General features: G+C 39.8%; 1 protein-coding gene across 1 annotated transcript; it reads right to left on the bottom strand.

The window, feature by feature from the left end:
* Positions 1–1,005: 1,005 nt before the first annotated feature.
* DEPDC7 (DEP domain containing 7) lies at positions 1,006–19,684 on the bottom strand. Its single transcript, XM_072759075.1, has 9 exons — positions 19,546–19,684; positions 9,533–9,923; positions 7,233–7,360; positions 6,240–6,426; positions 3,348–3,559; positions 2,245–2,387; positions 1,929–2,054; positions 1,690–1,768; positions 1,006–1,327 (listed from the first exon to the last, which is right to left on the bottom strand). The coding sequence occupies exons 1-9, from the start codon at positions 19,616–19,618 to the stop codon at positions 1,134–1,136; spliced, it is 1,533 nt and encodes a 510-aa protein (XP_072615176.1). The 5' UTR covers positions 19,619–19,684; the 3' UTR covers positions 1,006–1,133.
* Between the last annotated feature and the right edge of the window lie 7,123 nt (positions 19,685–26,807).

Below are 26,807 nucleotides of genomic sequence, written 5' to 3'. Positions count from 1 at the left end.
TGCATGGAGCCTGCTTCTCCCTCTGCCTGTGTCTCTGCCTCTCTCTCTCTGTGACTATCATAAATAAATAATAAAAAAAAATTTAAAAAAAATGAATAAACTGTCAAAGTCATTTGAGAGCAGAAAATGTGATTATTGACTGCATATTTGATGGTATTAAAGAACTGTGGGTTTCTGTGGATGTAATGATGATATTGTGGGGTTTTTTTTAATGTCATTTTTTTAGCCATGCATTCTGAAATTTCATAGATGAAGTGATAGGATGTCTGAAGTTTGTTGGGGTGGGAGCAAGGAACACATGGGGGTATAGGTTAAATGAGATTGTCCATAAGTTGCCAATTGCTGAAACTGGATAGCGAGTACATGGAAGTTACTCTATTATTCTATTCTTTCCCATTTTTACATATGTTTGAATAAATAATAAGCTTTAAAGGACGTTGAAGTTTTCAAAATCAATAAGACAGTTCAATTTCTGACTTGTCTACTGTTTATGGTAATTAGCAAATTCACTTTATCATAGCCTGAGTTTCTATCTTGTATCTTTAAGGAGTACCTCTCAAGGTAAAAACCACACTCCTGTTAACTTGTAATTACAGACTTTCTTACTATTTAATACCTTGTTATGTAAATACTGCCATGTCATAACATTAAATTTCTATGATGTTCTTTTTTTTTTTTTAATTTTTTTTTTTTAATTTTTATTTATTTATGATAGGCACACAGTGTGAGAGAGAGAGAGAGGCAGAGACACAGGCAGAGGGAGAAGCAGGCTCCATGCACCGGGAGCCTGACGTGGGATTCGATCCCGGGTCTCCAGGATCGCGCCCTGGGCCAAAGGCAGGCGCCAAACCGCTGCGCCACCCAGGGATCCCTCCGCTGCGCCACCCAGGGATCCCTATGATGTTCTATAAAGTATTGGGCACAGGAATTCTAAATCAGCTCACCCTAAAGAGGTCAATACTTAACCGCAGTACACCATCTAATACTCAGTTTCAGACACGGAACTTTATACAAAAAAACTTTTATTAAGTACAATTTCATATTTAGAATTCTAAGGTTACAAATGTGATTAGATACTTAGGATACATAATTTATTCTTAAAATACATAAATTATATACAGACAGTAAAAAAATTAGTCTCCAAAATACTCAATAAAGATGTCTGGATGACACTTATAGAACTGACCTAGCAATTTTTTCTTCTCTTTGGCAGACAGTTTTGAATCTTCATCAATAGTCTTTAGTAAATTCATTAGTTCATCCTTGGTTGTCTTCTGTGTATGGTCAGAATAATCACTTTGATCAATTCTCTGGCAATATATATATCCTTTAAGTTTAAAAGTAAAAAGTAAATAAATAAATAAATAAATAAATAAATAAATAAATAAATAAATAAATAAAAGTAAAAAGTTCGGTTAATGAATCTATTCCTCAGATTTAACTTAAAAAAAAAAGCAATTATTTTTATTTTTTCAATTTGTAAAATGCATTGAAGATGCTAAGCACTGCTGACTTTCTAACCTTGGTCAGGTTACTTTTTGACAGAAGGAGGCTCTCTACTAAGTCTGGATAACTCTCAGTTTAAAGTTTAGTTGAAATTAAAGGGCAACTACTTAAAGCAAAACACTTTCATATAAACACTAGGAATTTATCTTTGGTAGATCATGAAAATAGTATTTCTCTGATTACCTGTGTCTCTATTTGGATCTCTTCCTTTCTGAATGGCCATGAGCTTAACACTAACAATTTTATGCAGAGTTCCTGGAATCTTTAAAAAAAGAAGGGAAAAAAAAAAAAGAGAGACAGGACATTATTCAAGTGCATTTTATTTTATTTTATTTTTTTTTTTTATTTTTTTTTTTATTCAAGTGCATTTTAATCTAATGATCTATTACATAAGCTCAACTTAACTACCTTCAGAATTTTACCTTAAAAACATCTTTTTGATGATCCATTAAAAAGAGTACCAGAAGATCAGTTTTGCCTTTGGATAAATTTTTATTGTCAACAATAGCTTTTGAGAATATCCTTTTCACAACCATTCGGTTGTCACTCTATAAAAACAAAACAAAACACACCCAATAGTGTATATTTAAAAGAATGAGTTTTAAAAAAAGGCAATGTTGAATATTAATAGCCATTATTCATTTCAACATACCTTTGCCCATGTAAGATAATCTGACATGTGGGTCCTGTAAGTATTAAGGCTACTGAATACAATTAACATTTAGACAAAAGACTTACTTCTTTCTGTAATTTAAATTCAGAAGGATGTGCTGCAACAGCCATGAAATACAGTAGTCTTCTAAACTCTTCTCTATTTTGGGAATCCAAAAGCTTTAAAAAGAGCTGAGTGGCTTCTAATGCTATTTCAGTCTTCCCGTTCACTTCAGCCAAAAGAAAAAACTGCTTTTAATTTTGACCAAATACGACTCTCAAAAGGAACAAAATTCAAGGTAAAGCCTAAGCTAAACACTCAACTTACTCAAAACTATTATCTATTTATTTATTTGAGAGAGAGAACACGAGCGGTGAAGAGGGCCAGAGAGAAGCAGACTTCCCACTGAGCAGAGAGCTGAACACGGGCCTCGATCCCAGGACCCCGAGACCACGACCTAAGCTAAAAATAGAGACTTAACCAACTGAGCCACCCAGGTGCCCCTCAAAACCATTTTCAAAAGCAAAATAGAACAAAAAGACTAGTAATTACAATAAATGATCGATAGCAACCATCAAGGCAGCCTATTCTCAAATTGGCAACTAATACCCTAAATCTTTGTCATAATTAACTTAGGATTTTTTTTTTTTTCTATTTCTAACTTAGGATGTTAAATCAAACTCTTGGCTTCGTAAATGAATTCCCAGCCTGCTTTTCATTAATTCAACACATTTCGGTGGTACAATATGTGTAAAATACTGATGTATCCACCTCTACCTGAGAGAAGTAGAAAGAATTCTCTGAAACCCCCAATTTGTTTCAACAAACCATGTGGAACAGTCTGGCTCATTGGTAGAGGGACAGAGTGTCTACCATTTTGAAGACAATGAAGGGGGAAGAATGGTAGTGCTTTCTAAAAAAGAGAACTGCCACACTATACTTATTGAACTTCCAGTGAATGAGGGCAGCATTTTCCTGTGCCAACCAGAAGTCCCTGCATAACTTTAGAGGTTACTAAAGCCTCTTTTCAAATGAGCCCTAGAAGTTTTGAAGTAAACTTACTTTCCAGGGATTAATCCAGATCCATTTCAAGCTTGAAGCAGTGCCATTTGGTTAATTCTGAGGATAATTAACTTTTTGCTGTTTCCTCCAAAAGACAAATTCCAGTATTTAGTAAGATCTTACTTACCTAAGAGTTCTGCAATGCCATTATGAACATCAGATAAATGATTTAACAGAGGTTCTCTGCTACTGTAATATTTGCCAATGGCATCAAACAGAAGTTCTTTCACTAAGTCTATCCTATCTGGTTGCTCAGGAAAGTTTCTGCTTATGTCCACCACCATCTGGTCTGGAAGGTATTCTAAGCAGTCAGTTGCTGCAGAGAGCCATTCATCTTCCCTATGGGGGAAAAAAGAACTATTTTTTAAAAGATATTTTAATTATTTTATAAAGCAAAGAATAGCATATATACACACAGTACCTAATTTACTACCTATTTCAAGTTTGCCATGAGGGTAAATTTTTATACTTAGAGATAGATATATGTAATTCTTTTTAACATATAGCTAGATCGTGTATCTATCACAGATAAAAAGTTTGGCTTCATATGTCTTTTTTTTTTTTTTTGAAGTGAAAACAGAAGCTATCCACTACAACAGAAACTGAAAAAAACAATCAAAATCCAGTCTATACTCTTAAATTTACAACAGAGGCCCAGAAACTCTTAAATTAAGTTCCTTGCTCAAGGTCCCAGGCAGGACTAGATCCCAGATCTGACCCCTAGGCCAGTATTTTTCTAACATGATGTTGTATACTTCAGAGCTTTATGTATGATAGATCTATCATCTCTCACTTTGGCTAGGAGAGAAAAGAGAACCATAAGGTAGGGTTTCAAACATAACATATTAATTTCCAACATAATGCAACCCGGTAACTTCAGAAAAAATGCTACATTTCAATAAACAGAATGAATAACTTTATTTATTTATTTTTAAGATTTTATTTATTTATTCATGAGAGACACAAAGAGAGAGGCAGAGGCAGAGGGAGAAGCAGGCTCCATGCAGGGAGTCTGTTGCGGAACTCAATCCCAGGTCTCCAGGATCACGCCTTGGGCTGAAAGTGGCGCTAAACTGCTGAGCCACCCGGGTTGCCCAGAATGAGTAACTTTTAATTTTCAACTTGTTAATATATGCATTTTATATAAAGTTTTAAAAAAACAATCAGGGCAGCCCCAGTGGCGCAGCGGTTTGGCACCGCCTGCAGCCTGGGGTGTGATCCTGGAGACCTGGGATCAAGTCCCGCATCGGGCTCCCTGCATGGAGCCTGCTTCTCCCTCTGCCCCTCTCTCTCTCTCTCTGTCTCTATGAATAAATAAATAAAATCTTTTGGAAAAAATAAATAAATAAAAATAAAAAAACAATCATGTTGCTCTACTGCTATGAACCCAGGCGAACTAACTCTGCTGCCACCCAGATGCATTATATCGGGCAGGTCATGTCACCTTTCTGCACATCACTTTTATCAAGTTCATAGGAAGATGCAGCTAGATGATATTTTAAGGTCACTTCTAGCACAATTTCTCACTCTGTATTTAAAATGTAAGGTAAACTGTAGAAATATGGGGCGCCAGGCTGGCTCAGTCGGTGAAGAATACAATTCTTGATCTTGGGGTTGTAAGTTTCAGCCTTGTGATAGGTATAGAGATTATTTAAAAATAAACTCTTAGAAGGGCATCTGGCTGGCTCAGCTGGTTAAGCATCTGCCTTTGGCTTGGGTCATGGTCCTAGAGTCCTGAGGCCCTGGGATTGAGCCCCATGTCAGGCTCCCCGCTCAGTGCGGAGTCTGCTTCTCCCTCTCCCTGCTCTTGTGCTCTCTCTCTCAAATAAATAAGTCTTAAAAAAAATAAACTTAGAAAAAAAACTAGATGACAGAAATATGCTTTAAATTCTTAAAATATATATATAGAGAGATGTGTAGAGCACCTGGGAGACTCAGGTAAGCATCCTGATTTTAGCTCAGGTCACAATCTCAGGGTCATGAGATCTAGCCCTACCTTGGGCTGTGTGCTGGGGGTGGAACCTGCTTAAGACTCTCTCTAGCCCTCTGCCACTTCCCCCTCTTCAAAAAAAAAAAAAAAGGAGATTATAGGTGTGATTTATTCAATTTTATTTTTTTATAAACTCAGTGCTCATCATAATGATTTAAATTCTTGTTGAATAATAAGCTGAAAAATTTAAGTTCCATTCCTTTTAAACATTCCCATCTCCCTAACTACTGAACACTATCTGCTGAGGCGAAATAATTAAAAATTAAATAAGCTAGAAAATACAAGATTTTAACCTTTAATAATTCTACTTAGAAGAGTTTCAAAGTTGCAAGGAATATAGAACACTTCCTCTTAACGGAAAAAAATCATACTTCCCTTAGCACCTGAAATTAAGCCTTTACACCTTAAGATTTATTTTCCCCCCCATCTTAAGATTTATATTCAGAAAAATTATAGTCAAATATGAGAGCAAGAGTTACTTTCATTTCCTTAATAAAACTAGTTAAATAAAAAATACATATTCAAGATATTCTGCAGAAGCATAAAAGTATAGGTAATCAAATGAGTCTAAGAATTTGACAAATTGGTGGGATGCCTTGGGTGGCTCAGCAGTTGAGTGTCTGCCTTTGGCTCAGGGCGTGATTCCAGGATCTGGGATTGAGTCCCACATTAGGGTCCTTGCAGAGCCTGCTTCTTCCTCTGCCTGTGTCTCTACCTCTCTGTGTCTCTTATAAATAAATAAAATCTTAAAAAAAAAAAAAAAGAATTTGCCAAATCTCTTCATTTTGTAGCAGGTCCTTTTGAAGACCAGAGAGCCCTACATTTTAACAAAGATAAGAAGATGGACTATAAACCATTTTCTTCACTTGATGTACAAATTATGATAATTACCAAAACCTGGTAATTATCAACCAACTAACACGTATCTGATCCTGTGGACAGAAGAATTCAAAAGATTATCTTAAAACCATGACCTATGATCTTCCTACAAACACACTCAAATTATTAGATAAATGTATTTCCACATACTGAGAGTCACTGTAAGCCTTGAGAATCCCTCGATCCAGATAGTTACTGCTGTTGACCAAGTCAGGTTGCCTCTTAGGCTGAGGAACTGTGGATACCTCTCGTTGTTGGAGCAAGGAGTCAAGAAGCGGAAGGTCTACCAGCTGCAGGAGACGTCTAATTGTTTCCTCTTGCCATATGTCATTAATAACTACACAGGAAAAATGACAAGGTAAAAAGTAACAGTATTTACTAAAAGCTCACCACAATACTTGTCTAGGCAAGTCTTAGGTACAAATTTGTGGCCAAAAAAAGGAAAGAAAAAGAAAAGAAGGAGGGGGAAAAAGGCAACCTTATGAAGTGGGTTCTTATGACAAAGTAAAACAATTCAAGATTTGTTTAAAGTGTAGGAGAACAGACTTTGGACGACAGGAATTCTTGTCATTCTTTTTACTGTAAAAGCAATATGGCAGAGATAAGAGATCAAGTCATATAACATGTTAATAAGGACTTTGGAAGAAAGAATGATTCATTATTCAATCTGAAAACTGGTTTGAAACTATTGGCTGCAGATTATTCCACTCTGGGTTTCCATAACTGGGGTGGGGGAGGGAAGGTAGAAATTGGTCATTAATCCACATTCCATTGCCACAAAGAAGAACATAAGTTTTGTAATGTCTGAATATAATTTTCAAAATTTTCCTTAACCTAATAAAATGTTAGAGAAAGTATCTGAGGGCATATTTTAAATAAATAAAAATCTACAAGCAAAAAACACTGCAGATTTGAACCTCCGCCAGCTGATAGGACAAAAGTCAGTGTTCAAGAATTCCAACACTGATCTATTTGTTAAAGATAATAGACCTCTGTTAAAACTTAATATAAACAGCTTTAATACACAGTGTGCTCTTTCTTTGTGCTTTGAATATTTAAATTCTAATAAAGGTTAAGATTGAAAAGTTTTAAATAATTTTATCTGAAATTAGTCTTCTATTTCTCACTTGTATCTTTACTTACCTTGTGGAGACAAGGTTGCAGAGATATTTACATGAGGGGAGTTAGTGGGCTTTAAACTCAGATTTTCCCACAGGTCCTCTAAACTTGCTGATTTGATATCAGAGGACTTAAATAATGCATCTGAATACCTAAAATGAATTTAATTTTTAAATTAATGTTTATTAATAAGCCCAGAGAAATACTTTACTATCAGAGAGCTAAGAGTTTCTACAAAGTTTATGTATTTCAGAGCAAAAACACAACAAATGCAAATTATAAGAGTAGAATACAAAAAACATCCACCTTCTTTCTCAAGCCTAAATATACTCTAAATTTTCCCTTGAATATTTAGATTTAAATAATTCAATGACTAAAATTTTGATCTCTAATTTTAAAACATAATCAAACTTCATTATGTTTACTGTCTTTATCAGTTATCTCTATTGCTGGGGCATTCTTTGGTGGATAGTGCTCATCATTTTCCAAATATAGACCTATAATCCTTTATCCACAATTCTGTAACCCAAAAAGCTGTGAGAAATCTAAAATTCATTCAAAACTCATACGGTGGGACGCCTGGATGGCTCAGTGGCTGAGCATCTGCCTTTGGCTCTGGGCATGATCCTGGGATCCAGGATCAAGTCCTGCATCGTGCTCCCTGAGAGGAGCCTACTTCCCCCTCTATGTCTCTGCCTCTCTGTGTCTCTAATTAATAAATAAAATCTTAAAAAAAAAAACTCATATGGTGACAAAATTGGTCCCGAGACTTAGTCTTTACTTATCCCAGTTGGTAGAAGTATTTTGTTTAAAATACTAATGTAGAAATACTAATGCATTTGGTTCCCAGATGCTCTCCCAGGCTCCTCTAGGAGTGTTATCTAATAGATGGTCTAGGTACAAAATTATCTTTTTAAAAACCCCAACATTCCAAATTTCTAAATGCATGTGGCCCCAAAGTTTCAGATAAAGCATGTAGACCTGCATCTGGAAAGCACTGATTTGGCCCTGCCTTACCCTCATATTTCCTCCCTATATAGAAAGGTAAATTTTATCATCTTTTTGAAAGTTACTACATTAAAAAAAGAAAGTTATTATATTAAGATAATTGATACATTAAAAATACACAATATTTGATATACAATACATTAAAAATAACTGAAAGTAACACTAAAACTCTTTGGGTTAATCTGAATTATAAGAGCTTCAGTTACATGGTCACTGCTACAACAGTTTAGCTGAAGAAAATAAAAGGGAAACGTTTTATTGCATGACAAATAACCAATTATGCACTTATCACATACATCCATTTCAAGCACTGGGTTCTACAATTTTTTTTTTAAGATTTTATTTATTTATTCACGAGACACACAGAGAGTGGCAGAAACATAGGCAGAGGGAGAAGAAGCAGTCTCCATGCAGGGAGCCCGAAGTGGGACTTGATCCTAGAACTCCGGGATCACACCCTGAGCCAAAGGCAGATGTTCAACCGCTGAGCCACCCAGGCACCCCAGAGTTCTACAATTCTGTCCCCCAGTCTCCCTTTAAATGATTCCTTCTTCATTACAGTTGCTTAATTCACCCTCATCTGTAGAATGCACTATTGCAAGAGATTCCTACCTAGCTCTCCCTGTTAGGCTGTCTGCATGGCTGCCAGGATGACCTTTCTAAGAAACAAGGTCATTTTCTGTGGCCTCCCCAACATCTATATGACGGATTGCAAACTCTTATGTCATAGGAAACCCTCTGCGTTCTGGGCCCCATATGTCTTTCATACTTCACATCCACTATTTCCTGGATTCTAGTGATAACCTACCTGCCTACCTCTACCTTTTCTGTTTTCATACCACTTTATGTATAAATATTTTACACTGTAATTGTAAATTGAAGTAGAAAAATCAGTTTGTTGAATATTTCTGTCAAATATAAAATATGACTAAGAATTCCAGGAGACACCAAATAAACAGAAGTTCACTGTGTTTTATCAAATTTACCCATGGACCCAGAATTTAGCCTAATTGACAATTTCTAAAACAACATAAAGCCAGTCAGTCTCTCACTGAAAGGTAGATGAAATCCTGCCAATATCCTCAGGATAATCTTTTTTTCTTTTAGAGATTTATTTATTTATTCATGAGAGACACAGAGAAAGAGAGAAAGGCAGAGACATAGGCAGAGGGAGAAGCAGGCTCTTCGCAGGAGCCCGAAGTGGGACTTGATCCCAGATCCCGGGATCACCACCTAAGCCAAAATAAATGCAGGCGCTCAACCACTGAGCCACGTAGGAGTCCCAACCCCAAGATAATCTAACATTATATACTGACCTGGAAGATGAATATAGTTTATTCTCTTTGCCTAATTGACTGTCTTGGTTAGGGATGGTTGTGAATCTATAAAGGCTGCAACTACTATCTTCAAATGTAGGTTTCTTGTCTTTTCCAAAGACTTTGGTTGGAACTGCTTCAAATACTTTGTAGTCCATAAGTGCTTGACACACTCTCACCACTTTGGCCCGAGGAATATCTATATCCCCAAAATATTTATTCTGAATTAGGTGAGAAAAAATGACATCCACAGCTTCTGAACCAACAAAGCAGTCATTGTGTCTTTTTAAGTGGTGTCTTCGCTTTTTCACCTCCACCTGCGTTTGAAGAGTGTTTATAATGCTGCTCCACACGTATGTGGCTCCAAATGGTTTCTGGGCCACACTGAAACCTGGAATGGAAAAAACGCAGAGTAACCTTGTTCATTTATAATCAGGTCTAAGCAATCCTTAAGCAAAAAGCGGCAATTTCTAAAGTTATTAATAAGGAACTATTATGAAGTCAGCTTGCTATTGAACTTTTAATTAGTAGCAACTCATTTAAAATGTAGTACCTACTATATGCTGAACATTGTTCTATGTGCTAAGATACAACTGTGAGCAAAATACAGTCCCTGTTCTCATGGACTTATACTTTATGGGAAGATACGGGCAATATGTATGTGTTAGATGAATGCCAAGAAAAAAAATAAAGCCTGGTGAGGAGGAGAATGCTATTCAGATGAGATGTCAGGAAAGGTCTGACAAGGTGATATCTAAGCAGAAGCCTGAGTAAAACTGGGAAGCAAGCTGTGCAGATATTTGAGGAAAGGGCAGAGAGAACAGAAAGAGCAAAGGCCCGAGAAGTAACAGTGCTTGGCCAGGAGAGGAGGAACAAAGCCAGCATGGCCTGAGTGGGTGACCGGGGAAAGAACATTAGGAAGTGAGATGAAAAGGGAGTGGGAAATGGTCTTCGGGGTGGGAGAGTACAGATCAAGCAGGACCTTGTGGCAGTTGCAAATTATGTGCTAGAACTCTAAGTGCCTTACAGAAAGAGTATTGGGTCATTAGCAACCCTATGAGATAGACATAATCTCTATTTGAGAGATGGAAAATAGATTCACAGGGGTTAAGTGTAATTTCCAGACATTCTATTATAAGAGGTGGTACTGGCCTTTGGCTCATGGTCTATATGATTTTAAAGCATTTATCAGTAAATAAATAGATGTATAGTTATACACACAATTAGTTGGAATAAACTAGTATTTTTAAAGCTTCCTATTCTGCAGGCTTCTGAGTTAAGTATTTTGTAACAGGGAAAACTGGTTCCTGCCCAGTAGGAGCTTACAGGCTACCACAGAGATAGGAAAAGCACAGAAATTGGGCAAGATTTTAGCAAAACAGAAAAGAAAGAAAACATGCTTTCAAACATTTATCACATTTTCCCTCATTATGATAAACTGGTATTTGGCAAAACTACAAAGAAAAGGAGAAACAAAAGGAAAAAAAATGGACCTTAGGTTTTAATAAACTGATGGAACAGAGTCTAGCTAATCATCAGCTTGTTGGCTGGCTGGCTCCCTTTTTACATAAATACAAAGTATGCCTTTTTAGGTGTTACACTTTTCAACGATCCTCTGAATATTCAGTGGTTCTAATTTTTTTTCCCCAGTGGTTCTAATTTTTAAGCCCCCATTTTTGTTAAGTGTATTACTTTAATTTTAGGATACTCTGTAGAGAAGTTGAAAACCTTACTTCCTTAAGGTCATGTAAAAAGGAAAACTATGTATCAGTACAACTGTAAGGAATAAGAAGAGCTATCATTAAAGAAACTGCTACCTGAAATTATCTTCCTGCCTTTTTAGATAAAACAGAAAGTACAAGATGAAAGCAAAGATAAGTTCCTGAAGGACATTAAAATTCCACTTAATGTACTTGGGTCATAAATTTTAAGTGGGTCATTTGGAATTCATCTTTTGTATTATAATAAATAAATCATAGTGAACCATTACACGTATTCACTTACAGTGTCATTTTGTAGTTACTAGAAATTTTAACATCTTCACCATGAAAATTACTAACACACACAAGCCCTTTGTTTATTTGTATACTTCCCATACCAAACGTAGATGGGTAACTTAACTATCAATTATAATGTTAGTTTAGGATAATAAGCAAGACGGTCTTTATATTTTAAAATTCAAGATACTTCATAATCCAGTACTAAACAGAGAAGGTAGTAATTGATGCCAGCTATCCACATATCATGTGAGCAGTTTTAAGGACTGAATTATGGAGAATCAACTAGATAAACCAAGCTGGAACTAGATTTACTACTGGCTTAGTACTTAATATCTACTGAATAGAGCTGGAATGGAGCATTTAATGAAATCTCAAAATATGTCCAGGTCATTCCTGATGTCTAGAACTCTGTATTATTTCCTGCCATAATAACTAAAAAAAAGAAGTATTCACAGTTAATATTAACTTCTTAAAATACTAGATATTATAGCTGAAATTTAAATGAACTTAATGTCTGCTCTCTAGTTTCTTTTCAAATCTTCATCATATTGTTATTAATAAGAGCTAATATTTGAGTACTTAAATAGGACAAGCTCTGCCTTCTGTTGTTTAATCCTGATAAACTTCTTTGAAATACTTACTAATAATCTTATTTTGAAGAAATCGAGGCTCATGAGTTAAACAAACTTGCTCCCAGTTTCACAGGTAGTAAATTATACTTTCTCTAGTACTCAAATGTAAATATATTAAAAAGTAAGTCACCAGTTTCGGCATCAACCTTTCCTGGAAGATTTGGATTAAGTGAAAGAGCTTTAAGCGAGCCAATAAGATTAGAAGAAACAAAACAACTTTAAGATTTGTGAGCCCTGGGCAGCCCGGGTGGCTCAGCAGTCTAGCGCCGCCTTCCACCCAGGGCATGATCCTAGAGACCCGGGATCAAGTCCCACATCAGGCTCCCTGCATGGAGCCTGCTTCTCCCTCTGCCTGTGTCTCTGCCTCTGTGTGTGTGTGTGTGTGTGTGTGTCTCTCATGAATAAATAAATAAAAATCTTAAAAAAAAAAAAAAGATTTGTGAGCCCTAAAAAAAAAAAAAAAAAAGAAGAAAAGGAAAAAATATTTGTCAACCCTTAACAAAGCTATTTAAAAAACAGCAGTCATTAAATAAACCAACCAATAAACAAAAAGTCATTATTCCTAAAATATAGTAAGATATCATAAATTCTATACTATATACTAGCCATAGTACACAGGATTAGGACAGGAGAGGAAAATAAGATCCAAACTTGTAGAGATCAGAGAGCCTTTTAAGTAGGAGTGAAACAGACTTCTGGGCTGGTAATGATATTAAATTTGAAACACATCAGTCATAACAGTTAAACTACAAGTAGGTAAGTATAGAAATCCTAAAAATCAAGGCTGAGTCACTTCCTAGTTGGAGATCAATAAGACAACAGAAGGGAGTGGGAGGGAAAGCATACACAGCTTCAGCGACATGGAAAAGGCTAATGTTCAGAGGGGAAGTAAGAAGAATAAATTTCCCCGTATTAACTTGCTACTTAAATATGGGAAATCAGGAAGTTTTGCAGGTTGGATAACACAGTATAAAAGATTAAAGAACAGGTTAGAGCAGGACAGTAGGCACCTGTGAGCCACACAGTGTTTCCAAAGTCCTCCAGGCATGATACAATTCAGCCCTTTCAGGTCCCCTCTGTTCTCACTGACCATTAATTCCCAACATTGCATCCTGGGATATTTCCCCTCAAGCATCACCACCCACAGACCCAAACTAGCTCATGTTCATACAGATACTTTACTACATAATATACCCTGCACTTGACAAGTACATGTGCCAAAACCCACGCCAGGATAACCTGTTTTTTTTTTAATGCTGACTTCACCAGCTGAACACAGATCCCACATGCTGGTTTGAAACTTATTTATCATCATCTAAGAGCTGAAATGAATATGAATATAGCAGACCATGGCCCAGTAAGACAAATTACTGTGACTTCTAAACAGGATTCAAGAACCAGTAGTAGACAATGAGTGCTTTGTAAGTCCAGCATCAGAATTTCAGCTTCGGCTTGTCCCCAACCCTCACTTGCATATGAGCTAGACATTTCTTACAATTCATCACTATCTGGGGTGCCTGGGTAGCTCACTGGGTTAAGTATCCCACTCTTGATTTTATTTCATTTTTTAAGATTTTATTTATTTATTCATGAGACACACAGAGAGGCAGAGACACAGGCAGAGGGAGAAGCAGGTTCCCTTCAGGGAGCCCGATGTGGGACTCGATCCCGGGACCCTGGGATCACCCCCTGAGCCCAAGGCAGACACTGAGCCACCCAGGTATCTGCCCACCCCACCTCCCTCTTGATTTTAGCTCAGGTCATGATCTCAGGATTGTGAGATCAAGCCACATGTTGGGCTCTGTGCTGGGCCTCTGGAGCCTGCTTGAGATTCACTCTCCCCCTCTCCCTCTGCTCCTGCCCCTACCCCCTCTCTCCATTCTCTAAAATAAATAAAGAGGGGTGCCTGGGTCTCTCGGTCGGTTAAGCATCTGCCTTCCATTTGGGTTATGGTCCCACGGTCCTGGGATTGAGCCTCAACTTAGCAGGGAGCCTGCTTCTCCCTCTCCATCTGTTATTCCCCCCTGCTTGTGCTCTCTCTCCATGTGTCAAATAAATGAATAAAACCTTTTTAGAAATACATATAATAAGAGACGCCTAGATGGCTCAGCAGTTAAGCATCTCCCTTTGGCTCAGCGTGTGATCCTGGAGTCCCGGGACTGAGTCCCACATCAGGCTCCCTGCATGGAGCCTGTTTCTCCCTCTGCCTGTATCTCTGCCTCTCTCTGTGTGTCTCTCATGAATTAATAAATAAATAAAATCTTGAAAGAAAGAAAGGAAGGAAATAAAGGGAAGGAAAGAAAGGGAAGGAAGGAAGGAAGGAAGGAAGGAAGGAAGGAAGGAAGGAAGGAAGGAAAGAAAGAAAAGAAAAGAAAAGATAAGAAAAGAAAAGAAAAGAAAAGAAAAGAAAAGAAAAGAAAAGAAAAGAAAAAAGAAAAGAAAAGAAAGAAAAGAAAGAAAATTCATTACTATCTGTATCCTGATGCTTCCTTATTTACTTTTGGTCAAGAATGTTCTAAAAGCATGACGGAAGGATCAAAGAGTCTAGAGATCAGCTGTGATAACCCTGGATAAGAGAATTAATCTCTACAGGTTGGTTTCTTCACTTACTGATACAAGAGCTGAACACTGTGTTTAAGGTTGGTTTCAGGTCTAAACTGCTGATTATAGGATTTTAGAGACTGAAATTCTACCCATGTCCACTTAGATATGGACATTGAACACCACATAAAATATAGTAAGAAATGAGGCTTAGGAACAAATATGACCTTATCAGATAAAACAATTTTTGGAAGATGGCCTAGAAAATTGTTTTAAACTAGATCTATAACATACTATACATGCTTGTAAGCACTATATAAATTTAGGCTGGTTAACATTCATTTTTCTTTTCTTTTTTTAAGATTTTATTTACTCATGAGAGACAGGGAGAGAGAGAGAGGCAGGCAGAGACACAGGCAGAGAGAGAAGCAGGCTCCATGCTGGGAGACTGATGTGGGACCTGATCCCAGGACTCCAGGATCATGCCCTGGGCCAAAGGCAGATGCTAAACCGCTGAGCCACCCAGGCATCCCAACATTCATTTTTCAAGCAAACTCATCTTTTTTTGTTTTCCAGTAGCATGTACTTGAAATTTACCCAAAAGAGTTTACCAACAATAAAAAAAAGGTAAATTTCTAAAAATTGAACTCTGATACATGTGTAATACTAAGTTATCTTTCCTTCTATAAATACCCATTAAATAATCGAGTTATTACAATAATTCCCTAAAAATCAAGTCATAAGGCAGACATGCCAACAAATTACACTTATTCAAAGTTACAAATAAAAAGCAAAGTTACAAAGGGATAATCAGCTTGAACCATGATCTGCATAACACATCAACTGTGGCCCTGCTGGTGAAACTTATTTAGGGTCAAAAACAATTCTAGAATTACTTCAAATTAGGATTATTCACCTCCTTAGATCAATATACACATTATAAAAGTGGATCCCAATGCAAGGTAAACACACACAGAACTATGAAAAAAAAAAAAGGTACTTCTAAATGAACATGTAACAATCTCCTTTTCATTCTTGAGCATTAGATTGCCCCCTCCCCAGCAGAAAAAAAAAGAATTCAGATAGCTCATTAGGCAATTTTCCACAAAACTTGAACAGTTAGCTAGTGCCTTCCTTTTTCCAAATATCTTTACAGTTTTCAAAAGTTCAACTTATTTAACTGCCTTATAGACTGCCTCACATAATATATTTGGTTATTTAATACTTGTTAGTTGTAGATGAAAATTTACATTACTTTAAAATTTTTTTAGGAGGGCTAATGCCGGGGTTCTTAGTGGATGATTTTACTCCCAACTAAATATCTGGCAATGTCTGGAGATGTTCTTGGCTGTCACAAGCTGAGAAGGGGGAAGTGCTGCTGGCATTTAGTGAGTAGAGGGGCTAGGGTCGCTGCTAAATACAGGCCAGTCCCCACAACAAAGAATTTGTCAGCAGTGCCCGAAGTTCAAAAACTGGGTTGACTGAATACTATTTAGACACAAAAACTTGTGTTAGTGCAGCAGGTACCGTGCTGGTTTCTATGGATACACACAGACAGAAGCACGAGATACCTGGGTTCTATTCTCAGTTCTATCGTTTACTAATGATGCAATCTTGGGCAAGCAGCATAACTTTTGTGCTGAAAATAGAGCTAATTCCAGGTCTCTCGGTCACTGTGAGGATCACAGGAGATCATATATGTCAGGAGGCCAGCATCAGTACTCTGCAACGATCAGATGTGTAACTCAAAACAAAGTGGGAAACTGTCACAATCTAGAAGAGCCTAAGGACTCGATTTAATATAATATCCTGCATGGGATCCTGGAACAGAAAAAGAACATTAGGCAAAAATTAAGGAAATCTGGAATAAAGTATGGGCTTCAGTTAATAATTATGTGCTAAGATTGGTTCATTAATTGTGACAAAGGTACTATACAAACGTAAGATGTTAATGGTAAGGGAAAATCAGTGAAGGGCATATAGGACTCTACCAACTTCATGACTTTTTTGTAAATCTAAATCTATTCTAAAAGTCTAAAAATGTATTTAAAAAGTAAAAAGAACTAAACCATTCATAAAAGACCCTTCTTCTGGGTCTGGATTTGGTACATAGCAGGGCAGCTCTCTCGCTGTGACCTATTGAAAGTCAGCCCTTAAAAAAAAAAAAAAAAAAAAAAGAAAGTCAGCCCTTGACACAAGTGTCTGAAAAAGAATAAAAAAGAAACTTTTAATAAAAATGGTTTAAAAAAGTAAAACGAGAAGGTATCTTTCTTCTTCTTCCTTCTTCTGAACTAAGGGGATAGAGTCCCTACCCTCAAAGAGTTTATCCTTTAACTATTCATACCACCTGATGATGTCAAACTTTAAACAGTATTCAATAAAGACTGCTAGCAGATAAGACAGATGTGTCACATACCAGAGGATTTTTTAAAATTAATTTTTTTTTAAGATTTTATTTGAGAGAGAGAGCACAAGCAGGAGGGAGGAGTAGAGGGAGAAGCAGACTCCCCGCTGAGCAGAGAGCCCAACTCAGGACTCTTGATCCCAGGACCCTGGGATCATGACCTGAGCCAAAGGTCATGATCTTAACCGAATGAACCACCCAGGTGCCCCATACCAGACGATAAAACTCTTCATCAGAAAATCGTATGTAAAGCCTAAGTCATTTAGGATTAAAGAGAGTTTCAGGAATTTTTTTTTTCCAAGAGGTTTTAAAACATTACTCACAGAATTGTCAAGACAAATGAAAAGAACATCTATTGGACATTAACCAAAACCTTATGAAAATAGATATAGAGAATTGAGTTTTGGGTATTCACATAAACAGCTGTGATTGAGTGGGGAAAACTTGCTATACACTGATACCAAGATGCAATGCTTTTATTGCATACTGGTTTTGATAGTCCAAAGTTTGTTTTCCCCTTACATTTATTAGAGATGTCAGGCTAAAGACAGACTGCCTCTAAAAAGAAGGCAGCAAGTAGGTAAAGTATGTAAAAGAAATATCTTCTAATAACATTTTTAAAATAGGTTCAGAGAACTACCCACCTAAGTAGGCACTGGCCCCTACTTTAATTCATAGAGATTAATGAGATAGCATATGGGAAGTACTTTGAGCTCCTTGGAAAAGTGATACCAGGTGAATTCAAAGAATTAGGTTACAGTATAAAGGGATAGCAGGAGAACGTACCACTTTCTTGTTTGTATTAAAAGGCAAATATCTTCAAAATAACATGCTGAAGGTTAGCTTACAGCATTCATTTCTTCTACATAAATGAGGTCCCTGGTTGTTACAGGTGTGGAAGAGTAACTAATAGGCAGAAAAGGAAGAAGACAAAGCTGCTCGCCAGAGCACACAGAGAGCGAATAGCAAGGGACCAAGAAGCAGCACAGGCTCCTATTACTGTGCTCCATGGGACTGTGACAGAGCCACTAAAGGGTGGAAGAGGGATTAACAAATGCAAACAGGTAGGGTTCCAACTCTTAACAAGCAAAACAGATGAAAAAAGGCAGTGGGCCCTCCTCTGCCTCCTGCACCTGCAGTGCAGGAAACTGGTCTTTTCCTTGGGTTCAAATCTGCTAAACCAGCATTTTGGCTCTTCCCTCTGAGAGTGGTCTATTTAATTTTGAATACATATTCCCTTATGCTGTCTCAGAACTTGTTCACAAATGCCCAAAGCTCAGAACTGGTATCTCAGCTGTCAGAGAAGACAGGGTGCTATGTTTCTAATCATGGAAAAGCTGGCAATTTCTTTCACTCAGAAAGTAAGCCTAAAGATTTCCCAAGCCTGTTTCCAATTTTGAATTCTCAAGTGATGACTGAATCCCTTCTCTTCAGCATGTAAAACAAAAAGAAATTCTGAATGTAGTCCCCATATGCTTCTCTAAATTCTTTAAATTGGAGCAGAATAAGATCAATATTACAAACCTTCCTAGGCACGTAGTTCTCCATCACCATTTATCATTAGTATTTTGAAGATTAAAAGGAGCATTAGTAATTATAAATCAAACACAAGACTGGAGCCATTGAGATGCACCCAACTGGCCTAAGTCAATTCACTGACTACTGTCATCTTGAGGAAGGAGTCAGTTTCACTGGTTGGTATTTTCCAGAGGAAAAGTTTTTGTCAGGGAACCTGTTAACACCCCAACACAGCAGATACAGAAAGGAAGAAAGGTTGTAACTTCTCTAGAAAGGTGGGGGGGGGGGGGCGGAGAGACAAGTGTTATCTGAATATCTTTATTTACTGAGTTGTACATGTGCTAGGATCAGTATTTTAGAACCGTTCATTTGCTTGGACGTTCAAAGAAAGATGCAAAAAAAAAAAAAGGCCAAGCAAACTGTCCCCAAAGAGAGGGTCAGGCTGGCGGCAGAGTTCACCCAGACCTCTCCCTGAATGTCACAGGACCATTTTTTAAAAGTTCAAACTTCTATTCACTGAAATGCTGCTCGTCCAGAAAATTATAACGAATGTTTTGTTTTTTTTTAATGCCAAGTGGAACAGAAACAGCCCGTCACTCCCAGGGAGTCTGGAGGGCAGAGCGGGCGAGAGGGGCGCGCGGTGGAGCGCAGCGGGCGGGGGCAGCGGAGGCGGGGAGCCGGCCACGGCCAGGGCGGCAGGCTCCGGGGACCGGGCAGCCGGCAAAGGGCGGCGACGTTCGAGCTGGGAACTAAGCAAGAGCTGGCGGGCGGGGGTGGCGCCCCGCGGGAGGAGGACCCAGCTCGCCGACAGACGGGCCCCCGCGAGCGGCTGCGGGGCGCGGGGCGCGGGGCGCGGGGCGCGGGGCGCAGCCTGAGCCCGCCCCCCACCCCGCCCGGCCCGGGGTCCTCAGCACCTACCGGGAGGCCTCTGCGCCGGGCTGCGGAGAGCCGACAGGTTCAGCGCCGCCGCCTTCTCCCGCACCGTCGCCATCGCCCCGGCGCCCGACCGCCGCTCCGCCGAGTGGGCGCCCGCGCCTCCGCCGCCCGGTAACTGGCCCGGGACGGGGCGGGGCCGGGGCGGAGCCTGCCCGGAGCCCCGCCCCGCCCCCGCCCCGCCCGGGTCACGTGCCTGCCCGGGCGGCTGGTCACCCGCAGCCCCGCGGGCGCGGAAGAGGTGCGCTCCCGGGCTGCGCTGTGCGCGGGGCAGCGCGCGGCGGCCAAGTGGGGAGCAGGTCAGCCCGGGCCGGGGGGCCGCGCCGCCGCCTGCTTCCCGCCGCTGCTCGGCGTCTCCCGAGCGCCGGCTGCAGTGAGCGCCCCGCCCGCCCGGCTCACCTGGGCTCAGACCGTGCCCGCCGGCTTAGCTCACCTGGGCGCCGACCGTGCCTGCCGGCCCGGCTCACCTGGGCTCAGGCCGTGCCCGCCGGCTTAGCTCACCTGGGCGCCGACCGTGCCTGCCGGCCCGGCTCACCTGGGCTCAGGCCGTGCCCGCCGGCTTAGCTCACCTGGGCGCAGGCCATGCCCGCCAGCCCAGCTCACCTGGGCTCAGGCCGTGCCCGCCGGCTTAGCTCACCTGGGCGCTGACCATGCCCGCCTGCTCGGCTCACCTGGGCGCAGGCCATGCCCGCCGGCTTAGGTCACCTGGGCGCAGGCCATGCCCGCCAGCCCAGCTCACCTGGGCTCAGACCGTGCCCGCCGGCTTAGCTCACCTGGGCGGCGACCGTACCCGCCAGCCCGGCTCACCTGGGCGCAGGCCATGCCCGCGGGCTTAGCTCACGTGGGCGCCGACCGTGCCCGCAGGCTCAGTTCGTTTATCAGGGTGCCTACCGTGCGCCACCGTTGTTTAGCTCCGGGACTCCGCAAGTGGCTTAACTGCTCTGTGTCTCAGTGCCCTCACCTGTGGGGTGGAGGGTTTTTTTGTTTTTTGTTTTTTGTTTTTGTTTTTAAGTAGGTCCCACGCCCAGCATGGAGCCCAAGAGCGCTGAGGTCCTGAGGCCAAGACCTGAGCTGAGATTGAATCTGAAGCTTAATGCCTGAGCCACCTAGAAGCTCCTGGTGTGGTGGAGTTTTGTTTGCTTCTAAGATTTTATGTATTTGTTGGAGAGAGAGGAACAGGGAAATAAATAATGTCTAGCAGATTCTGGGTTAGGTGCAGAGCTAATTCCAGACGCCAAAATTAAGACCTGAGCAGAAACCTAGAATCTGAAACAACCACCTGAGCCCCCGGGGTGTCCCCGGCGAAGTTCTTTCATGAAGCTATTTCATTAGATAAGCTAAGTCATGTTCAGAATATTAGTAGTTGGTTCTGAAACATTACTGCTTTAAATTATGTCATGATGACATAATGCACGGAGTTTTTCAAGCATCCCTCCCTGTAAAAAAACAAACAAATCTTTATCTGGCCCAGGAGAGCAACGTCTAGAGGTCATGGTTAGGAGGGCAGCTGGCTGGCCATGGGGCTAGCTGCCAAGGAGATTGGTGCCACCTCCAAAGTTACTCCCGGTCAGAAGGGTAGGGACAGGGTTTGCTATGCAAAGGGAGTGAAGGTTAGGAGAGAAGAGGAGGGAGGGTTGTTAACGGGAATTTGAAGGTGGAGAATCCGGAGGTTCACTGCTGTGGGTGCTTCTGAAAGGATGAATGATGTAAGGGACTAGTAATTCAATTGCCAGATACTTGCCCATTTTTTCCAAATTTAGGAATTTTGTAATCATTTTAAACCTCTGGAACATATGTCTGGTTAGAAGGAGGGTGCCTGGGATCCCTGGGTGGCGCAGCCGTTTGGCGCCTGCCTTTGGCCCAGGGCGCGATCCTGGAGACCCAGGATCGAATCCCACATCGGGCTCCCGGTGCGTGGAGCCTGCTTCTCCCTCTGCCTGTGCCTCTGCCTCTCTCTCTCTCTCTGTGTGACTATCATAAATTTAAAAAAAAAAAAAAAAAAAGGAGGGTGCCTAGAAAAAAAAAAAAAAGGAGGATGCCTGGGTGATCAGGTTGGTTTTTTTTGGTTTTTGGTTTTTGGTTTTTTGGGGGGTGATTAGGTTGTAAGTTAGGATGACGTTAGGTGGAAGTTCATTGGTTAGCTTGTTGGAAGAAGGTCCTACGAGTGGTTCAAAGAATACAATACTGAAAATACATGTGGTTGTTTCAAAGACTACAAACTTAAGACACTGTGACCCTAGAACCACAGTTTAGTTAGTGCCTCGGATCCAGATACCTGCTGTTCTGAAGATTTAGAAAACGATGCCAACTGGTTAGTCCTTTTTTATATGCTCTCTCCCCCTGGTGGTAGTAAAACGTGGCCCCACTTCTGTTCAAGGAATTTCCTCTGTGATTTCTCAGTTGGTTCCTGCTCACAGAGATAAGATACAGCTTAGGACCAATTTCAGGCATTCAACAGACCAGTTAGGTTTAGTCTGTCCCAGGCTGCATAATTAAATAAAAACACATGTTCATTCTCACTGCCTGAGACAGAAAAAAAAAAATCATACCAAACTCTGAAAACAAGCCTTGACAAACACTAGTATTGGGTTTTTGAAAAAGGTGACTTTACTGATCATTTGGACAATTTATGTAACATCTTAAATAATTTTTGCCAGTTTCTGCTATATTTATCTCCCCTGAAGTGCTCTACTTCCTCTTCTCTGCCTAACCACATTCTAGGCACCCTGGAGGCCTAACTCAAATCCCACCTTCTTCACGGGATAGCCTGTGATCTGACGTATTCCCTCTCTGACCACCAGTGGCACTTACCAAGTATATTACTATTTAGTGTGCCCTCCCCCAGTTTGTACAGATATTACCTAATTATTTCAGCACACACATGTGGATTGCCTAACAAAACTGGAAGACTGTCCAGGGCAGAGAGCATATTTTAACCATTCAGATTCTTTTAGTATCTAGTGTTAGGCATATAATAGATTTATTAATTATCCTTCTATCAAAATACAGAGTTTTAAAAAAATAACAGCTTTACAACCTAAGTGTCTCTCAATAGATGAATGGATAAATAGGAAGTGGTATAATGGAATATTACTCAGCCATAAAAAAAGAATGAGATCTTGTCATTCATGACGACATAGGTGGAACTAGAGGATATTACGCTAAGTGCAAGAAGTCAGAAAGTCAGACAGGGAAAGATAAATACCATATGATTTCACTTATTGGTAGAATTTGAAAATTAAATAGACATACAAATAAAATGTTTATTCATGTAGGCTATTACAAAGTCTTCTAAAGCTTAAAGAGTTACTATACACCTGAAAATACCCTCTTCTGTTACTTAGGAAGATTTTGCTCACAGGTATTTTGCATTGCTTGGTATAGATTGTCAGTTCGAATGAGTTCATTTAAACAAATTTGAATCCATCCACTCATAATTTAGAAGAAAAAAATTTAGATTTGCATATCCTTAAAATGGTCTTTTGGGGAGGGGATTTTTTTTTTTAAGATGTAATTTATTTATTCATGAGAGACACAGAGATACAGAGACATAGGCAGACGGAGAAGCAGACTCCTCAAGGGGAGCCTGATGCAGGACTCGATCCCAGGGCCCCAAGATCATGACCTGAGTCAAAGGCAGACACCCAACCACTGAGCCACTCAGGCATCCATAAAATGGCCTTTTTAAGGAGACCAAAGACTTTGGGTCTATGAGGACTTTAAAGATACTCTAGGTCCTGGGGGGTCCTGAGTGGCTCAGTCAGTTAAGGGTCAGATTCCTGATTTTGGCTCAGGTTGTTATCTGGGAATTGTGAAATCTAGCCCTGAGTTGGACTCTGCACCCAGCAGGAAGTTTGCTTCTCTCTCTCCTCTCTCCCTCTCCCTCTATGCCCTCTCCTCCTCTCCTAATTGTGCATGCTCTCTCTAAAATAAGTGAATAACTTTTTAAAAAAGATACTCTAGGGCAGCCCCGGTGGCCCAGCGTTTTAGCACCGCCTGCAGCCCAGGGTGTGATCTTAGAGACCCGGGATCGAGTCCCATGTCGGGCTCCCTGCATGGAGCCTGCTTCTCCCTCTGCCTGTGTCTCTGCCTCTCTCTCTCTCTCTCTGTCTCACATGAATACATAAATAAAATCTTAAAAAAAAAAAAAGATACCCTAGATCCTGAAACCAATATTACACAATACATTAACTAGAACTAGAATTTAAATAAAAAATTTGAAAAAAAAATTGGGGGGAAAAAGATATTCTAGGGATGCCTGGCTGGCTCAGTCAGAAGAGCATGTGACTCTTGATCTCAAGGTTATAAGTTTGTGCTTCACATTAGGTGTAGAGATTGCTTAATTAAATAAATAAGATAAAAATATTCTAAAAATCATAGTCTAGGGGCACCTGGCTGGCTCAGTCTGTAAGAACATGCAACTCTTTCTTTCTTTCTTTCTTTCTTTCTTTCTTTTTTTTTTTTTTTTTTTTAACATGCAACTCTTGATCTTGGGGTTGTGAGTTCAAAGCCCATGTTGAGCAGAGAGCTTACTTAAAAAAGAGAGAAAATAAATATCACAGTCTAAAATTAAATTTTCTACTGATAATGGTTTCTACCATTATACACTTTTTTAAAATGCAGATTCCTGCCCCCATCTCACTTTTTGATTTCCTGCTTCTGGGGTGGTGTCACTGAAAATCTCCATTATTTTTTTTAGATTATGGTAAAAATACACAAATCTTCACATTAACATTCACAACTGATACTTACAAAGCAGGATGTCAGTGAACCACATCTTGAGCAGTACTTCTCTAAAATCTCGAAGTTTCCTTTTTCCTGACAGGACTTTTTTCATAGAATGTGAGTTCCAAGACTGCATAAATTTTTGTCTTTTCACTGCTGTATCCTCAGCACTTAGTTCAGAAGGTAGTTTGTACTTAGCTCTCAACAATTTTTTTGTGAATGCCTGAAAAACTATCTCAGATGTAGTATCAAGCAAAAACTCCATTCCAAGTGTATAATTTTCTGTATACAAAGTATGCTTGATATCATGGTGTATCCTAAGTTTTTAAATTTTTTATTTATTTTTGTCATTATTTTTTAAGGATTTTATTTTTAAGTACTCTCTACGCCCAACATGGGGCTTGAACTCACAAACCTGAAATCAGGCATCACACGCTCCACTGACCGAGCCAACCAGGTGACCCTTAAGCCTTTTTTTTTTAAATAAACATAAAATTTTAATATAAACTTCTGTACAATTTTACTTGGATATTTAAATTTAGAAGATTGAGGAATCAACTAGTATTAATAATGAATTACCCCTCATGTGATTTTTAATACAGGACTTTTAAAGTTTTCTTATTAGTTGAAAGCTGTGGATGCTATGAAAGAATTAGAATAAACTATGTTTACCATAAGTATTTTGTAGAAATATTCCAGTTATCTACAATCCACCCCCTTTGTTCTTTATATAGACCATAAAATTCAACAATGACCCTTCTCATGGAACAGTGAATTACATTAAACAGTTGTTTTAATTTTTGTTCTCTACAAGTTTCAATTAAGTAAAATCTAACGTATATCATGACTACTACTTACGGTACAGTAATGTCTGTAGCAAAGTCGTGTGACTACTTTGGGCTGGCAAACTAATACATAGAGATAAACTATGACCATCATTGTCATAACTTTATTAAGACAGAATTTGGCTTAGATCAACCATTTTCTCTTTCACAAATGGTGCTTCTTTTCTCCCTCCACAAAATGTGTATAGCTTTATTTTTCTTCTGAAGCAGTATGTGCAAAGTCTAAAAAACTACCACTGGATATTTAAAGCTACAAAACTTGTTAGATTCATAAACCTTGGGATGCCTGGGTGGTTCATAGGTTGAGCATCTGCCTTTGGCCCAGGGTGTGATCCCAGGATGCTGGATCAAGTCCCACATCCGGAGCCCTTGTGGGGAGCCTGCTTCTCCCTCTCCCTATGTCTCTCCCTCTCTCTCTCTCTCTCTGTCTCTCAAGAATAAATAAATAAAATCTTTTTAAAAAAAGATTCATAGGGATCCCTGGGTGGCTCAGTGGTTTAGTGTCTGTCTTCAGCCCAGGGCGTGATCCTGGAGTCCCAGGATCAAGTCCCACATCAGGCTCCCTACATGGAGCCTGCTTCTCCCTCTGCCCGTGTCTTTGCCTCTCTCTCTCTCTCTCTCTTTCTCTTTCTCTCTCTGTGTCTCTCATAAATAAATAAATAAATAAATAAATAAATAAATAAATAAATAAAATATTTTTTAAAAGATTCATAAACCTTTAATTTCTCTGATTAAAAAAGAATTCAAGATACCATTCATATATTACCCAAGAGTCAACGTCAGTTAAGAATAGCCTTTGCATCTCAAACTTCTCTTCAAATGATCTTTATTTTATTATTTTTTAAAGATTTTTTTTATTTATTCATAGAGACAGACAGAGGGGCAGAGACACAGGCAGAGGGAGAAGCAGGCTTCCGCAGGGAGCCCCATTCGGGACTCGATCCCAGGAGCTGAAGGCAGATGCTCAACCACTGAGCCACCCAGGTGCCCCTCAGATGATCTTAGAAATTCAAAAACTAAAATGGTGAGAATGGCCTTTGCCGAGAGCCATAAAACACAAAGCTGAGTACTCTGAATATTCCTCCTGTCTCACTGGTTATTATTCATATTCTGTATTTCTTCTTCTCCCTGCCTACTAAGGGTCAAGTGTCCCAGGGCTCAGTCCTTTGTCCTCTTCTCCATTACTCCCTTATCTAGTCTTATGTTTTTTAAAAACTTGTTGAAGACTTCCAAAATTATTTCTCTAAGCATTTCATTAAAACTCCAGCCTCATATCTGCTGCTGGCTCTAGTTCTCCACTTGCTTGTCCAGCAGACATCCCAAACTTATGTGCACGACCAAACTCCTGATCTTTCCCCCTCTACATCTGTTCCGCACCAACTTTCTCCCGCTCAGTTAATGACAGTGCCAACCAACTCTCTAGTTGCTTAGGTCAAAAATCTTGAAATCCTCCTCGATTTCTCTCTTTCTCTCACCCACTACACCCAATTCATGAGAAAACCTGTTGGTTCCATTTTCCAAATATACCCAGAATCTGACCACGTCCCACTCCCTCCCTTCCTACTACTCTGGCCTGAGTCTCTGTTGTCTCTTACCTGGACTGCTTCAGCGGCTTCCTGATTGACCTTGCTTTTCTCTTTGCCCCACCCTTCTCAGTGTTTTAACAAGGCTGCTAGA

This window comes from Vulpes vulpes, chromosome 5 (assembly GCF_048418805.1).
Source record: "Vulpes vulpes isolate BD-2025 chromosome 5, VulVul3, whole genome shotgun sequence".
NCBI lineage: Eukaryota > Metazoa > Chordata > Mammalia > Carnivora > Canidae > Vulpes > Vulpes vulpes.
Note: the sequence above shows the minus strand (reverse complement) of the source record. Positions and strands in the feature narration are given on the sequence as shown.